The following is a 17,057-nucleotide window of genomic DNA, read 5'->3' as shown; positions in this document are numbered from 1 at the left end:
GCGGGTGCGGCGCTCCCCGTTCCCATAGGATCCGCTCCCCGCAGGTCCCGCTCCCCGCGGGTCCCGAACCGCCCGCCGGGGCTCAGCGGAGGGCAGCTGCCGCCGGGAGGAGCCCGGGCGGGGAGGGAGAGACGAGGGGAGCCGTGCGCAGAAGGGACTGCCTCGATGGGCTTGAAAAATCACTGCAGCAGCGGCGGCGGGCTGGTGGGAGATGCAATGCCCCGGCTGCGCGGCCGCGCCGCTCTCGCCGCCTCTCCCCTCGGGCTCCGGCCCTGGCCCTGGCCCTTTTTTCCGCGCCTGGCTCCAAACTTTTCCCGCCGCCCGCTCCCCTCCCGTGTGTGCGAGAGCCCCGAGCTCAGCGGTGAGCGCCGGCCCGGAAGCCCCCGGCACGGAGAGGCTGCCGGCGGCGACAGCCGGAGCATCCCGGGGAGGGGAAGCCTGCGGGGCGGGCGGGGAGGGAGGCGGGCAGGGGGGGGTGGAGGCGCGTCTCCCTGCTGAGGGAGCCAGGACTTGCAGGGCTCTGGGTTTTCCCGACCACTCTTTCCCCTCCCCACCCGCCCATCTCCCTGCCTCCCTCCTCCCCTCCTTCCCTCCCGCCTTCCCTCCCTCCCCTCCAGAATTAAAGTTGGGACAGTCGCGCTCCGGGGATGGGTGCGAGCCAACGCCTGTGCTGCCGGCTCGCTCTTCTCCCTCCCCAGGTCACCCGGAGCCCGCACCCCCGCCCGCCCGCCCAGGAGGGATGCTGCTCCGGCAGCTGCTGGGGCTGCTCCGCTACTGCTGGCCCTCCCTGCTGCTGCACTGTGCCCTCCACCCGCTCTGGGGGTCCCTCCAGGTAGGGCCGCCCGAGCCCGCTCGCAGACGCGGGGCGCGGGGACGGCGGGGCCGGGGAGAAGCGGGGCCGCGGGCAGAGCCCTCCGGCACCCCCGGCACTGCGGGGAGGAGGCCGTGACGGGGCGGTGGTCGCGCAGGCGGCCCCAAAGCCGGGAGAGCTGTTGCTGTCCCCGGAGAGGGCCCCCCTTGCTGGGTGCTGCGGGACCGGCGGGTGTGCGGGACGGGAGAGCAGGGCCAGCCCCGGAGCGCTGAACTCGGTCCGAGAGTGCTCGGTCCCAGCAGGATAGAGTTGACTTTCTTCGGCGCTCCGGCGGTCGGAGGGCTGGGAAGCGCATTTTGCTGTTGGTGGCAAAGATGCGCGGAGAGAGGCAGCGGCGGAGCGGAGCCCCGGCGGTCGTGCCCTGCCGTGGGTTCTCGGTATTGATTGCGAATTGAATTGAGGGTTTTCTGGGTAAAGGGCTGAATCAGCTTTTGCCAACTCCGACGCTGTGGTGTTGTCTGACCTTGATTGTAATGTGGGTGGCCAGCAAGAGAGACTGGGAGAAATTGGCATACAGTGAGGGAGAGCGCCCATCCAGTTTGGAGAATCAGAACAGCAGCAGAGCTCAGCTCAAATGCGTCACTTCGATATTTTAAAGTTTATTTATAATATATGTCTTCAGAGAAGTGATTGATGAGCCAGCCAAGTGCCGTTCAAGAACAGACCAATTACAGTTTCCTTCTTGGAAAAACAAAGTGGAGACTCCACATCTTTTACTCCCTGATCTAAACTTAGTGACTCCCAAGAGATTAAAGAGAGATGTTTGTTTTAGCATCTTGTCTCTTGCCATGAATGACAAAGAGGATTTGTGCTCCTTATGGATTAAAATGAACAGAAATACAACAAAAACAACCTTTAAACCAATGTCCTGTCATAAAAATTTCTGCCACCGCTACCTTGCTGCTGTCCTCAAGTATTTAGGTAGCTAATCTTAATTTAAACTGTAACTGAATTTTTCAGGGAAGCACAGTTGGGTGAAAAGAGATGCCTCCTGCAACCTCTCTCGTATCAGTCAATTGAGCAGAGAAAAAAAAAACCTTGGATAAACATCTTTCTGGCAAACTACTCACATGATCTAAAACAATATTTCAAAAACAATTACATTTATAAAAATTGAAACAGGCTCTGAGAAGTACAAAAGACAAGCAGCCCGCTAGCCTTTCCTTGCAATAATTTGGAATTTGGATGAATGTCCCATTCATCAACTGTATTTGTGCTATTGCTTGCTGTTCTGTGGAAGAACAAACAATAAGCCTGCTCATATTTAAGCTTTTTTCCAGTTTTTCCAAAACTAGGCTTTATCCAGGGCTCCCATCAGCAGGTTCCAATGGAGAGGGCAGGTATAGAATGCTCCCTGGAATGCCAGCTTTCCATCCTTCCTGCGACTGAAACTCCTTCCTCGTTGAACCCCTCCCATGATTCCCTTCCCCATGTTGAGTCATAATCCTTGCTCTTATCTTCAGTCTCACAAGCCATTCTCTCCTTGACTAATTCTGTAACGTTGCATCGTTGCTCCCCTGCCCCTGTTCTATCTATAGCAGCAGTCATGTTTTCTCACATCCCCCAGCCCCTCCTCACTCATTTGTCCCCACAATGACTTAGTGTGGCATAGCCTTCCCTCCCACCTCGGCATTCCCTCCTTAGGCCCTGCCTTGAGACACTTAAGAGAATCAGTCAGATGCCAATCAAAGGAGAAGCATTTATCTTATTAAAAACAAAACCAAAACAAAACCCACAATCTTTTCTTATTAGCGTGGTAGCCTGTGACAGTGGTAGTTCTCTGGCAAGAGGGAAGGGATGATTCTGTCAGAGGCTTTTGACATAATTTTAAAAAGAGCAGAAAGGGCCATGATAAATAGCAGGGACACATTTTTTCTGGTTTTGTAAACATGGATCTGGATAAACTAATGTGAATTGCACAGAACTGTCCTGGAATTTATGCAGCGGTGTTGAGATCTCATCTCATCTCTGTAGACTGCTTCCAAGAGACAAAGCTCTTGCCACATCAGCAGGCTTTTAGAGGTCTCTGTGCCTTCAGTCAACTGCACTTTTCTGTTAAAGCTTTCCTCCTTTTACCTGATTAAAAAAGTCACAAGAAGGCCACCCTCCAGGGACTAATCCTCCAGGTATTAATCCTCTTTTCCTATCCCACTCAGTAGAACACGCTTGTGGACTGCTGCAACCCCATGGGACTCTACTGAAATACTAAATAGTTCTGACCACAAGCAGATTTATTCTTCCACGGTATGCAAAGCAGGACTAGGATCACTATTTCTAAAAGAAATCTTGGACTAAAGAGAAGTATTCCACAGGCACAAACTTCGAGAGAGACTGCAAAAGGAAGCCACCAGTTACCACTTTCTGTTTGTTCTTCCCTGGACATTTGTGGATCACATTTTCATTTCCATAAGTATTTTGAAACTTTTGTCCTTTCTGCAAAACATGTTCACATCAAATGCACAAATTCATAAAGTCAACTGTACGTCTTTTCAGAGCAGGGAAAAAAATGCTTTAGCTTGAAGTCCAGGTAGCATAAGTCTGGACTGGCCAACGGCTCAGTGTGTTAAGAAAGCCTCATGTCAAACAAGCAACCAAGTTTCAGATAGGCAAGAAAACGTGTTCATGGCATGTCCAGCACCTGGAGGAATGGCTGGAAGAGCTAGGGAGCAAGCCTTTGCATCCATCTCCAAAGGTGATCCCTTGCCAAGGCAACTTCTGTGCCACAAACTGGCTGGCAGCCTGGTGGGTTTCCAGTTACACCTTACCTGCAAAGGTCTTCCAAAGCCTTTCTGGGGCCATGGAAGAGTCTGCCAGAACAAATAAGCAGTAAAGTTTGAGGCCAGATTCATTTAGGTGACCTGGCCATAGAAAGGTGTGGCTCTTTCAAAATCCTTTTCTTTTCCTGCCACACGCTGTAAAGGCAGCTTACCTTGGATTGCAGACAGTAAGAAAGAAACAATGGAGTATTATTTCATGATCTCCTGCCAGAGCATGGTTGTTCCCGAAAACATATTTTCTTGTGTTTTTTTCTGCTTACCTTTAGAAGTCACAAGTAGTAGCCTTCATTTCTGCCATAAGAAGACTAATAAACAGCGGGATTTTTTTTCCTTGAAAAGGAGCCAAATGCCTTCCTTTTTTTCCCTGATTCTATCTTGCTACTGTTATCTGCTGTTTTATATTACTGTTACTGTTCTGTCCTCTTGCTGCAGTCCTTGACTATTTCTTTCCTCCCCGAGGCCCTCAACCTCGATTTGGGTCTTTCCTTTTCCTGGCAGATTTCAACCAACTTAAAATATCTTTGTTTTTAAAACTAAGCCTTTAAGACAAACACGTCAAGGTAATATTTATGTTCCTACTTCTATCTTCTAACAACCACACATTTCACCCAGTGACAGGAGAAGAGAAACAAATAGGTGATAAAGCTCATGCTTTTAAATGTCAGTTCTTTCCCAACTATTTAAAAATGATCATAGGAAATTTTTATAGAGGTTCAGGCTAAAGTATTGAGAAACTAAACAAATTTTCCTTCTTTTCCTTTTTTTCCTTTTTTTTTTCCCTAAAATAATATTTTTAAAGTAGAGAGGAGCAGAAGCAGCAGGTGGCTGGCCATGACAGGGTTAATCTTGTCTGCAAAGTAATTGACAAAATTATCCACTATTTTCTAAAGACACTCTATTACCAGCCTAAGGTAGGAGAGCCTCCAGGGATTTAAAAGCAGTCAATAGCTCTAAAAAAAGACTGAGAAAGCCTTTGGTTCTGGTTGATATTACGTTAGAACAATAAGTCAATGTAGCTTTGCCATACTAGCACTGTCTTCAGACTTACACATGCAAAGCTGCTTCTGATCTGCAAACGAAGCTGGCTCCAAGTCTGCTCAATGTTACTCTTCCCTGTGCCCATCCTCTCCCATCACACTGCCTCCTACAAGACTGCAGTGAGCTCCCAGAACCACGGGCCTGGGCAGGGGACAGTAGCTGTAGCTAGGAGTTAATAGCAGCTTCCTAACCAGCTGCTGACACCAGTGGAGAGGTGTTGCCCTACCTCCTTGTGCCAGCACAGTGAATCTTGTCACTCCTGTTAACAAGGAGGTTCCCCAGGTCTGCCCCACACTGCACGGGAAGGATGCTTCTCTCACAGGGCTCTTCTTGGGAGCATGCCAGGAACCCCAACCCCTCATGTGAGCAGTGTTGGAAGAGCTGAAGCAGCATGGAGGATATTCTGCTGCCTGGGATCACTTACTTTAAAAACAAATAAACCTTCTTAGCAGACAGATTTATTACTAGTCATGAGGGATTATGCAGCCAAGTCGCTTTGAGTCATTAGAGTGTTCAGAGAGTTTGTGTAAGTTCCTGGAAGCTGTCTGGGATGGTCTTTAACCATCCTCTTACTGTTACCTGATGGTGAAGGGGAAAGTTGGAAAGCACTTGTGCTGAATTTGTTTTTCCCTATGTTTGGTAATAGATTTAGACAAGCTGTTTAAAGAACTGAGCCTTCTGCCTTATGCTGTGCTGAGCCGTCCTTCCAACTTAGCTACACGTAGCCTTTTCTATTCTTTCCTCTCTCCCTATAATATTTAATCAACAAAGCCCTACCTCCATTTCCCCGAGGCCAGAGTAATGCGTCTTTCTGCATTTAGAAACCTCCTACGCATGTGAACACGTCCTTTGTGCAGTGATGTTGTTTTAATTAGCCACGTCTCTCTTTTTGGCCAGAAATATATAAAAGGACTGTGTACAGCTTTCCTGCAGGGCAGTGCAGCCCCCTTGGTGCCCAGCTGTGGGCAGTGGAAGAGACATGCTGGCTGTGCTGGGGCCAGGGTTGAAAGGGGAGAGGAGACAGGCTGTGTGCCCAGAGATGGCAGGGGAAGGAAGAAAAACTTGGGCAGGAGAGAAAAGTGGGAGAAGGCAACCCTGGGTGACCCCACCAGAGAGGCAGAAGAAGCTGCCTAAAACGGATCAGAAAGCATGGCATGAGACATCTTCTTTGTAATGACCAGCATGTTGTGGAAAAAAGCTAATTAAAGAAGATGATTTAGGCCAAAACTATTAGCACAATAACCCACCTGAGACCAAACTGTACAAGACAGTATACTAGCATAACTGTCCTTAGCTTCAGCAGGACACAAGCGTGTCCCAGGTGGTCTCCTAATACTTACATTCAAAGTGCTTGTTAGATAACATGCTTATTAAACTTTTAGACTTTGTTTTGTCTCTTTGAAATTGTATCCTGTATAAGTCATTCAAAAAGAGCTGGCTTAGAGACCTCTGAAGTTAACACCTCTCAGAAGCTTCTGTGATGCTCAGCAAATTTCCTTTTCACTGGGGACTGACTCCATTTTGTATCATTATATTTTACCGAATTTTACTGAATATTCCTTGAATCCCTAGTTATGTAATTACTACTATGATAAGAAAAATATGCTGCTAATAAGTAGTCCTTGTTGTGACTAGATCAAGCTACTGAATATATTGTATACCAGTACTGGCTAAATCATTGCCTATGGCCAAGTGATGCTTATGCTTGGGTTCTGCAATGCCTCATCTTCACTTTTATTATCAGCCAACACTGCATCTCACAGGAGGCTACAATGAGGCATTTCCATTTAAACCACGTTATTGCTGTGGTCCACAGATGGTTAAAATGCGGTAGCCTCTCCTCTTGGCAGGAAGTGAAACACCCTGTGAAATGCTCTCTGAACTTCAAGTGAGGCTGGCAAAGCAGAGGAGGGATGTCCTCTGGCTTTCAGTTCTGCCATAAGGAAAATGAACATAATCCTGACCCTAACTGTCTTGTAATTTTTATTAGCTCTCTTTGGCTTGCAGCAATGACCCTGTGAATAATGCATGCTGCTAGATGGCTTTCCTAAGGAAAAAAGGCTTATGCAATCGTATTGTCTGCCACTGCCTGCCTTCTCCTTACCCCGTAATAGCTCAGAAACCAGCTGGCCAATCTCTACCAAATTTGGCAGAGGAAAAGAGGTCTTGAAGATATTGTGTTAAATAAGAAAAAATATTAAAAATGGGGACCATGTAGGGAAGGTACATCTTAGGAGCTTTAGCTCAGTTCTCACTGCAGATCTGAGGTGCCACTCAGGTACTCAAGTCTAAAAAACACATTCGTCAGTTTTCACTGTTCTGCTGCTCATGCAATGACTTGTTTCTTCACAGATCACTCAGGGTGAGCCCCAGAAGTCATGCTCCAAGCCTGTAGCAGAGAAATTTACAGAGAGCTGCCAGGAAATTTGCCAGTGCAGGCCACCTCCACTGTTACCACCACCTCCTCCACCTCCACCGCCCCCGAGGTTGCTAGCGGTGCCAAGTAAGTAGCCACTGGTACACTTGTGGTGTGCTGAAGGAGGGCAAAGCCATGGGGACACCTGGACAGACAGGAGAAAGGATGTGGGAAAGGGCACAGCAAGCTCATTTGTCATTTTCCACTTAGCAAATGGAAGAAGAAATGCTCTCAATAGAGATGGAGATCTGTTTTCTGATCAATGAATAATGCTTGGCTTTTGGAGGAAAGCCAGAGAAATTCCCTCCTTTCATTGTGTTACATATGATTCTCTGGATTTAAATGGTTCCCTAATCCCCTAGCCCTGGGAAATGCTTTCCTACAGAGACATAGTGCTGTGCTGCCCCTCGAGTTGCATGACCCCACTTTTTGCCAGGTGTGCAGCTTAAAGGTCTGAGTGCTCCAAGGCAAATTAATTTATAAGCAGACAAAAATCCAAACACTCTGTCTAGACCATTCAGTATGTTTGACTGTTGTCAAGACACTGGAGCACTACAGTTTACCATAGTAGTGAGTCAGGCTCACTGGCTTTAAATTGCTTACAACTGTTACAAAAATAGGAGGCATGTCAGGAGTCAATGGCAAGTGAGCAGTTTTCCCACTAATGCACATACAGGATAAGACTCATCTCTTTCTCTTCATACAAATCAGTGCTTCCAAGCCTTACCCAGTGCATCTGAGCTCCTCCTTATTTCCAGCCATACATCCCCATGCCCAGCACACTTGGTGCCTTCAGTTCCTGCTGGCTAGCTCTGCAGCTGCTTTCCACACCAGTATTCCTGTGATCTCTGACATACAGATAATTTCTGGAGAGTGATATCTGTCCCCATGGTGTCTTCCCAGTTCTATATGCTTCCACTGGGTTCAGGGACACAGACTGGGTCCTGGGTGTTTGGTATTCCAGTAAATCTCCTTAACGCTTATGCATTTTCATAAATTCCTCTCTCCCTATAAGGCTGCCTGTTAATTCTTCTCCCTGCTTATATAAACTCTCCTGGGAGCAGTGTTGCAAAGTGTATCCAGTATCCTCAGCATTTCCCCCAAGGAAAAATAAATCATTAGGTATCATCATCTGGCTCTTTGTCTTTATCAGCACCATCTCCAGATGTGCAGAAGACACAGAAGAAAGCTTCTGTATAGCTTTTAGTCAGGCAGAGGACAGGCAGGATTCTTCAGTGTCTTTTCTGCCAGGAGCATGCTTTGTACTTGTGCTACACTGCAGAAAATTAAGGCAAAGGAAGAGAAAAACCAACAGTGAAACACTTGGGAAAGGAAGTACAAAGACAGCTGGGAAAGCAGAGGGATAGTTTTTAGAGCAGGAAAAATCTCTTCCAATGTTCAGGAAAACGTCATGGTCAGTAATATGGAAAAATACCTTGGTCTTTGTGTCACAGCCAGAAAATAAAGTACTTTGTCACTCTTTTTTCTTGTGCCTGGGGTACCCTGTTGCCCTGAGGGGGATGCAGTGTGGCAGAGTGTTGGCACAGGGACCAGCCCTGCTGACCAGCTGCACTGGGAAGGGAGCACCACTGCCAGGCTGCTTCCTCTCCATCAGGCAGCTGCTCTGAGTGCATGGGTTTGTCCCCTGTCAAGTGGGAAGTAAATCATGTCAGAAATAAAGAAGGCTGTCACACATTGCAGAAAGAAGAACAAGAAATCAAATGGGTCTGTGACTGGGGTAGCCTGATGCTTTCTCAGGCTGGATTGCCAGGTGCTAACACAGCTCTAAAAATGGGCTATATAAATCCAGATGACTAATATTTTAGCAAGTGGCCTCATTTCAAATACAATGAAAAAAAAGAGATTGCACATTTCTTTTACTGGTAAACTTTAGAGTAGCAATCAAGTGTCTCATCTTGAATGATGCTTTCATTATCATCAGCTGTCTGGGCACTGTGATTTAGTCCATGTGTACAGCAATCCCCTTCCTTGGGAGAAAGAATAAGCCTCGTGGTTAAATATTGATGTTATAGACACTGCTTTTAAGTGGTATTCAGAGGAGAGGGAAGTAAAGAGCCAAAAGCTATTGTGAAGTGGTTGATGCTAGACTTGCACTTTGCACTTTCTAAGTGAATAAAGTTTAGTACTGGAAAGACATCTGCAAAAAAAATCAGTCCAGGAGCTGCAAGATTTTTATCTTTACAAGGTGCAGTGTCTGTGTCATGAGATACCATGTAAAGATGTTGAAAGTGCTCTCAGAGTTTTGTGATCCACAAAAGGCTGCAGTCTGCTAGGCACTGTCCTTAAGAGCTCTCTCTGAAATCAAGTTGAATGTTGCTGGAGACTTAGATCAACTCTAAAGCAGCTACCATGGTTTGGGCTGGAAGATTAAAGCCTATAGATGCAAAAATCCTGTCACTCCAGTCACTACAGACACTGACAGTTCAGTTATCTGCTATATGAAGCATCTAGTGCTCTTTGACATGGCCTCCAGCTGCTGTTGTGGAAAATCAAAGAACCCTCTGATGTGTCCTCTCTATTAGTCTTACCTGATTGTTTTACAAATCCTACTTGGTTGTATGGGATGGCACCACATAACTGTTTGTGAGCAGCTGAATCACTCCCTGGAAGGCTTTTATTGTGCTTGGGGACTTTTAGGAACAATGTCTCTTTAGACACTTCAGTATTGACAGGTTGATCCAGCAACAAATCTTTAGCCTGGCTTCCTGCAGATAGATTTATACAAAATCTATTAAATGCAGAGAATCCTGGAATTCACGTATTATAATAACTGGCAAATGCTGTGTTTACTCTGAAGGGAAATAACCAAATTCCCTCTGCAGAAAATGAGTAGAATCGCACAGCTTAGTGGCAGTCTAAAATCACAAGTAGTGTTAGGAGCACCAGCTTTCCCTGGTTTAGGAGACACCTCCCTGTTGCAGTTGTGTATTTACATCAAGAATGTGTGGGGAGTGTTTCAGCACATCTGAGGAGGCACTGAATAAATGAATGAAACTGTATGAATATGGGAAATTAAATAGACTGCTTTTGTCCTCCTTCAGGGATGACCCCAGGTCTCCTTTCCCCACATTTCTAACTCCTTCACATGGACCACTTGCATTTATGGTGCCACATGCATTCAACCCCTGCTCCTGCCTCCACTGCCTCTGCTCTGCAGCCAATTCCACCATGGCATAACCTGTTCTCCTCCAGGGAATCCATCTGCCTTACAGTGTCTGATTGAAAGCTACCATCAGCCATGCTGCTCCCTGTGCATGCTGGGTCTCTCACTATTGCTCATTCACCCTTACCTTTTTCTGCAAAGTGGGACACATGGACTATCTGAGTTTTGAGTTTCCTGAGCTTCATTTCAGATGCAGTTTTTTGTCATCCCATTGAGATACTGCTGTCTGATTGGATATAGATGTGTACCTTACCAAGGGGCTCTGAGGAGAGAGACTCCAGCCCATGTTAGAAGGAACTAGGATGGTGGGGACTGTGTGATGGTGAGGACTGTCAGGAGACATGGTCCCTGAGACCATGGCAGTTCCTCCAGACTGTTTGGCACATTGATGTTTCCGGAGTAACTCTCCTAATGCAAGCAGCAGCCTGCTCTTTAACCCATGCCTAGAAAACCACTCATTGATGAAGTGAAGGGAAAGCTCATGAGGCTCTAAGGGGCCTAAGGCCAACTAAACTTAGATGCTGACAGCAAAGGAAGAAGGAACTTTCAATGAAATTGAGTGTACTCCCTAGATATGTCTGTAATGACCTGAAGGCCATAGAGATGCTCAGAACCTGGCCTTTAATTAACTGTGTCTTTTTCTCTCCATCTGCTTTTCTCCTTGTCTCTGGATTTCAGCCAAGACTAAGACAAGGTGGATGGAATACTTGTTTAGACAGCATTTCTAACCCGGCTTCATGGACCCGTGAGATTAAGCTAGTTCAAATGATGTTGACCCTTAAAAATCTGAAAAACTGCTGTTGTCAACCCCTAAATACTCTGTGAGCAGGCAGGTTTCTCCAGAGGCCTTGCCAAGAAGAAAGGACTTTGTCTGGAAGTAAAAGCTAGGCTTTCAAAACAGGAAAGGGGAAGGGGTTAGAACTAGATATACACTGTAGTCAGTATTAGTTTTAACCTGTGTAAGGTCTTATGAAAAAAAATTCAGAAGTGACTTCTTTAAAATGGTACAAGGAACAGAAAGAATTTTCTTGCATGTTCTCCTCACTTGTTGGTGAGCAACATTTGCTGTCTCTGCTCTACCCTTCTCCCATATTGGGTGAGAAGTCCATGGTACCTGCTCTCTGGGTGAAGGAGTCAAACATTGCTTCAGTCAAAATTTAGAGGAGGAAACTGAAGCTGAGTCAGGATACAGGAACGAGTCTCTGACGTTTGGATGCTCCCACATAGGTACACAGTGAAGTCTTTACAGCTCCTGACCTTAGTGGAAGTTTGCCCTGAGCTGTCAGCTGAGATCAAGCACAATCATGTCAGTGCAAAGCCAAAGTGAATGACATCACTGCAGAGGACTCTAATCTCCATGCAGTAATTGTATCATTTTGTTTTTCAGAGTGAAATCTTTATCTCTGGAGACAGAGCATCTAATTTACTAATTATTTGGGCTAGTGGAAATGCCAAAATAAAAACGACCAACTACAAGAAGGGTGAAACCTTTTGGCAGCTAAATAAGCTCAGATGTACAGCTTAATTTCAGAAAGCATGCAGGGTCCCTTCAGTGCAAGTAGGAAAGCTAAGGACATTCAGATCTTTTGGGACAGATCATAGATTCATGGAATGGTTCAGGTTAAACAGGACTGTAAAGATCATCTAGTTTTACCCCCCTGCAATGGGCAGTGATAGCTTCCCCTAGACCAGGTTCTTAAAAGCCCCATCCAAACTGGCCTTGAACATTTCCAGGGATGGAAAATCCATAGTTTCTCTGGACAGCCTGTTCCAGTGCCTTAGTAAAAAATTCTTCCTAACATCTAATCTAAATTTATGCTCTTCCAGTTTAAATCAATTACCCCTAGTCCTTAGCCCTTGTAAAATGTCCCTCTCCAGCTTTCTTGTAGGCTCCCTTCAAGTACTGCATGATGCTATAAAGTCTCTCAGCCTGTCTCACAGAAGAGATGCTCCAGCCCTCCAACCATCTTCGTGCCCCCTCCATGTCCCCCTTATACTGGCCCCAGAGTTGATGGCACTGCAGATGGGGTCTCATGGGAGTGGGCTAGAGGGGAGAATCCCTCCTTCGACCTGCTGGTCACATTTGTGTTGGTGCACTCAGGACACACTCAGCTTTCTGGGCTGTGAGCACACATTGCCAGGTCGTGTCAAACTTCTTGTCCACCAGCACCCCTAAGTCTTTCACATCAGGGCTGCTCTTAGTCTGTTCTCTTCTCTGTTTGTACTCAGGATGGCCCTGACATGGGTGCAGGACCTTGTTGTTCACAAGGTTTGCACAGACCCACTGCTCAAGCCTGCCAGGGTCCCTCTGGATGGCACCTCTTCCCTCTGAATGGCATCTGCTCCCTCTGGGTGGCATCCATTCCCTCCAGCATGTTGACTGCATGACACATCTTGGTGCCATCAGCAACTGTCCGTGTTGCTGACACAGATGTTAAACAGCACCAGTCCTAATACCATCCCCTGAGGAATGCCACTCATCTCTGGACTGTCACAATGTGTGTATATTAGGCAGGAATCTGAAGAACAGGAATAGTCTGGAACTTCTTAAACTTAGTGTAGGTTTCCAAGTAACCGAAGTTTTCAGATTTGTCTTGCTAATTGTTAAAATGGCCTTACACAGCAAGAACTTGTTATAGAAATAAACATCGTATGGCTCTAGGACATAAAAGATTAAGAAATGGGTTTTCTTTAGGATTTTCTAGGTCCCAAATCATGATTGTAGAATGCACAAGTCATTCAGTGTGGATTCAAAGAATGAGTTTGAACCTTATGCTGAATGCTGTCTCCACATCGCTATTCCAGCAGAAAAGCTGAGCATGGTCCTGATGCTCACCACTACATTTCTCCTACTTGGATGCTGATGCATTTGCCTACTTGATGCCTGAAGAACTTTTGTCCTTGTCAGAGGTCGATTATCCCCCAGGAGTTGAGGGGAAGCTGTGACTGCAAAATGAGTTGAAGTCTTCCTGGAGGCCCCAATGTGTCTTCAAATAAGAAATGCCCAGTAATCAGCTTGGGTCAGTCTGATGAAGGCTGCTGCAACAGGAGCTGAGCATCACAGAGAGTTCTGAGTTTAAGTTCCCCTTTGGTTTGCATTTTATCTTATGAGGACTTCCTATCTTTACAAGCACCTACTGCAAAGCTGCTGGCCTTAAGGGCTCAGCTGGCAGGACCAGGCTTCACCTACTGCCCTTCTGCCTGAAACACTTGTTCAGAGTAGTTTTGAGATATTTGGACATATTTGACCAATCTTGGGTGGATTTCTCCCAAGTAATGCCCAATGGGATTGTTAGCAAACAGGCAGGGCTGAGTTTGTTTTATAATATGGGGAAGACATCTCCCTCCATCCTGCATACAACATAGTGACTACAAACACTGACCAGCAGAGAACTACAGTAGCCCCAAAATGGCAGGGGACACATTGTCTCCTGCATGGAGACATTTACAGTAGTGACTGCTACTGCGAGAGCAAGTCTGGTCTAGACAGTGACTTTTTTTAAATGCAAACAGAATGCTGAAACAGGGAAGCCCTTCCAGTTTTGGTAACACAGCTGTCATACTGTGAATTGCAGCCTTGTGTGAGAGCATTGTTCATAACTTACAAAGCAAAACCAAAATTCAATTCTTGTCATCTCCTGCGTGTGCTTTAGTGTACTGGAAGAATGTGACTGTCAGAACTGGCTGTAGGATTCTGAGGCTTTCACATCTAAATTGAACTCCAACTCTGCAGCCTGGAGCCATGGATGATGGCAGAAGTAGAGCCTAGTCCAGGTGCCCATCATACTGTTTTCACATCACAGACACTACCTTCACTCTTAGCACAGTGAACCAAATCATTAAACATCCAAGACTGAATTAAGCAGAATTCACCCATCTAAATCAGAAATGCAGTGATTGGATTTTCTGCCTCAAAATGCAGACACTCTGATTTTGTCACCAAAGACTTAAAGACTTCCAAATCTTGCTATTTTTTTCCATTTAGCAGTTATTTCTGGTGTAGGAATAAAAGTTACAAGTCCTCACCTCTCAGTCAAAATGAGAAAATCATTTATGGTGAGGAGATTTCTTAAGCAGTAATCAAATACAAAATTTGAAATCGTTTGAGCATCTGAGATGTTATATTAAGTCTGAAGAGCAGGATTAGTGACTAGAAAGCAGGTAAGACTGGAAAGGTTCATACTAATACTTTGATGATAAGATTCTGCTGTCACTCTTTCACCTAACATCTCCTTATATTGAGTTGTTGTAAAATCTCTGTCTTTCTGTTTGAAACACTGGTAAGACCAGATGGTCAATCACAGCTTTCAGTGCTTTCCCATTTTAGAGTTTTGCATCACAATAAATTCTGAAATGTTTTGTAAAGTCTGATTGCTATTTAGGCAAGTGAGGGATATCTCCCCTGTTCTTGGAGGGGAGCATATTTGTTTTGAATTTTTCATACAGTAATAAATTGATACAATGGAAAAATCCTCTCTCTTGAAAATGCATTTTGAAGTATTTAAAAGTAAGAGCCTCAGGCCATATTTTGCAGTGCAGGAATCAGTGGGAGTTCTGTTGTCTATAGATTAAAAGCATTGTCTAATTTTAAAAAGAACCATCACATATTAGACTGGTTCTGCAATAGAACAGTCATGCCTACTCTGAGATGCATACTCCAACATCTTTATTTTTTTTTTAAATAGAAGTTGGCTAACCTAAAGACATTAATTCCTTCTGTGGATGGCAGTCCATTTGTACATGCCTACCATTTCACTGATTAAGAAGATAACAAATCTTCAGTGGAGCTACTGATGAGTCAGAGGCTGCTGATTTACAAGTAATTGTAGGTTCACCTGCCCCTGGCAGAAGGAGTTGTGCCTCATCTTGACAAGTAAATGCTTAATTGGCACAAGCTGTTCCAGCAGGAAGGGCTAAGCAGCTGACCTCTGTAAAGCAGACCTACAGAAATATGTTCTTGTAAGGGTTTTGTGCATTGTATAGTTATGAACATGATATAAAGGTGTTGCTCTGCTTGTGTAATTGCAACTTAAGGGTAATATTTAAGTCAATGTAGCAGGTCAAGGAAGCAGTAGTCTGGAAATTTAGGATGTTATCCCAAAGTGAGGACACAGTGTCCATTAATATACTATGAATATTGGCTAATAACTGATGCTGCTGCTTCCAAAATCTGTCATTAATAATTATGCAAGTTAATTTAACCCTTCCACTAGTAAATCATATTGCATTATAACTACATAAATATAGCAGCAAATTGTGGATGGCTGTTTAAATGAATTATTTTATTTTTTTGAAGTGTCTTTTAAATTGAGCTGTTATTTAACCAATTCATTAGTTAGAAATAATTTTAGACAAAGATCTGTTCCTTGACAAACGCTGCTATTAAACTGGACTTTTACCAATGGAGCAGATTCTCTTGAATCATCCCTGGACATTTTCCTTTCCTTCTGGAAGCAATGCATATTTTTATTTCATAGCCATTATCAAAGGAAATGACTATCAGTGGAGCACAGGGAGGGTTTGGTTTAACTCTTGTTTCAATTTGGCAAGGTGCAGGTGTTCTGCCTCAGCTTTTCAGGGTATCAGTGTGCATGGGGGCTGACCACTGCCATAGTTTCAGTAGGGAGTCATGGTCTGTGTAAAGCCTGGAGGCAGTGCAGATAGCAACCTGTAACCAATTTGCTTGCATTTGTGACTGTAAAGAAACCTGTGCCTTGTCTTTTAGCTCTCAGGGAGTTCCAAATATACTGAGTGGTGATTGAGGACTTCATCTTGAGGACTTCATGGTGAAATGCCTCGATCTGTTAATGTGATGTAATTGCCTTTTTAAGTGGTCTGTATTTTATGGAAACTACATGAAAAATTATTAGTCGATAAATTTAATTTTACTTATATTAGAATTAAATTTACACCTGGTTTGGAAGGCCTTTCACATTTCAGTTCCAATTTACTCTGGGTGGGTCATCAATTTAATTTCCCTTAAGTTTAATCTGAATACAATTTGGAAAAGGAACTTAAGAGCAGTAAGTATGGGAATTATTAATTAATCCGTTCAGGGATGTCTTTAAGTGATGACTGTAGCCCTCAATTCCAGCAATAACTGAGTTGTTGAAGTGATACAAGGAATTAACCATATAATATCAAACAAGAGGATTATGTTTATATAGATGCCATACATCAAGAGAAGTATCAGCTACACAGTCAGGTGGCTGTTCCCTAAAACTTACACATATGACTTGCAATATGGCTTTCTTTGTAAAGTGAACACTTTAGAGCCATCTTCACTTACAAATCTAAAGTATATGTCTGTTATAGTCACTCTCTTCATATAATGGGGTGCCCAATAGGCAAACCATTTCTTTTCAGAGATGGACACAAACCAGTACCTCAGAAACTGTCCTATCAACACATTAGGAAAATATGCAGAGTATTTCCAAGTCTTCCACAATCTGTTTTAGGAAATTCAGTCTGCAGTTGGTTTTGTCTTAGACTTTCCTGAAGGCACTAATTTGAGAAAGCGTCAGCACTAAGACATGAGGTTTGTCTAATCTTTGCTATTACCTAGAGGCTCTTAAGCTCTTAAAAAAGCTGTTAAGGATCTACAAGATAATGTCTTAATACCAGTAGCACAGAATTTTATTCACTTTGCATAGGTTGTGACTGATCACACCACTCATGTGAATACTACGGAAGTCTAAGAAGTTGTGCAAATCTGGACTTTAATTCAATCTGTATATAAAACATTATTCCTAGGAAATCTGTCATCTTTCC

General features: G+C 44.7%; 1 protein-coding gene across 2 annotated transcripts in view; it reads left to right on the top strand.

The window, feature by feature from the left end:
• The first annotated feature begins 724 nt into the window (after positions 1–724).
• The window catches only part of PRIMA1 (proline rich membrane anchor 1), a 49,525-nt gene continuing 33,192 nt past the window's right edge, over positions 725–17,057 (top strand). For both annotated transcript variants that reach the window (XM_014884505.2, XM_014884506.2), the window contains exons 1-2: positions 725–832; positions 7,039–7,189. In XM_014884505.2, the coding sequence (XP_014739991.1) occupies positions 740–832; positions 7,039–7,189 (244 nt within the window). In that variant the 5' untranslated portion in view covers positions 725–739. The remainder of the gene's footprint in view (positions 833–7,038; positions 7,190–17,057) is intronic.

This window comes from Sturnus vulgaris, chromosome 6 (assembly GCF_052056855.1).
Source record: "Sturnus vulgaris isolate bStuVul1 chromosome 6, bStuVul1.hap1, whole genome shotgun sequence".
Lineage (NCBI taxonomy): Eukaryota > Metazoa > Chordata > Aves > Passeriformes > Sturnidae > Sturnus > Sturnus vulgaris.
This window is presented reverse-complemented; position numbering and strand designations above follow the sequence as displayed.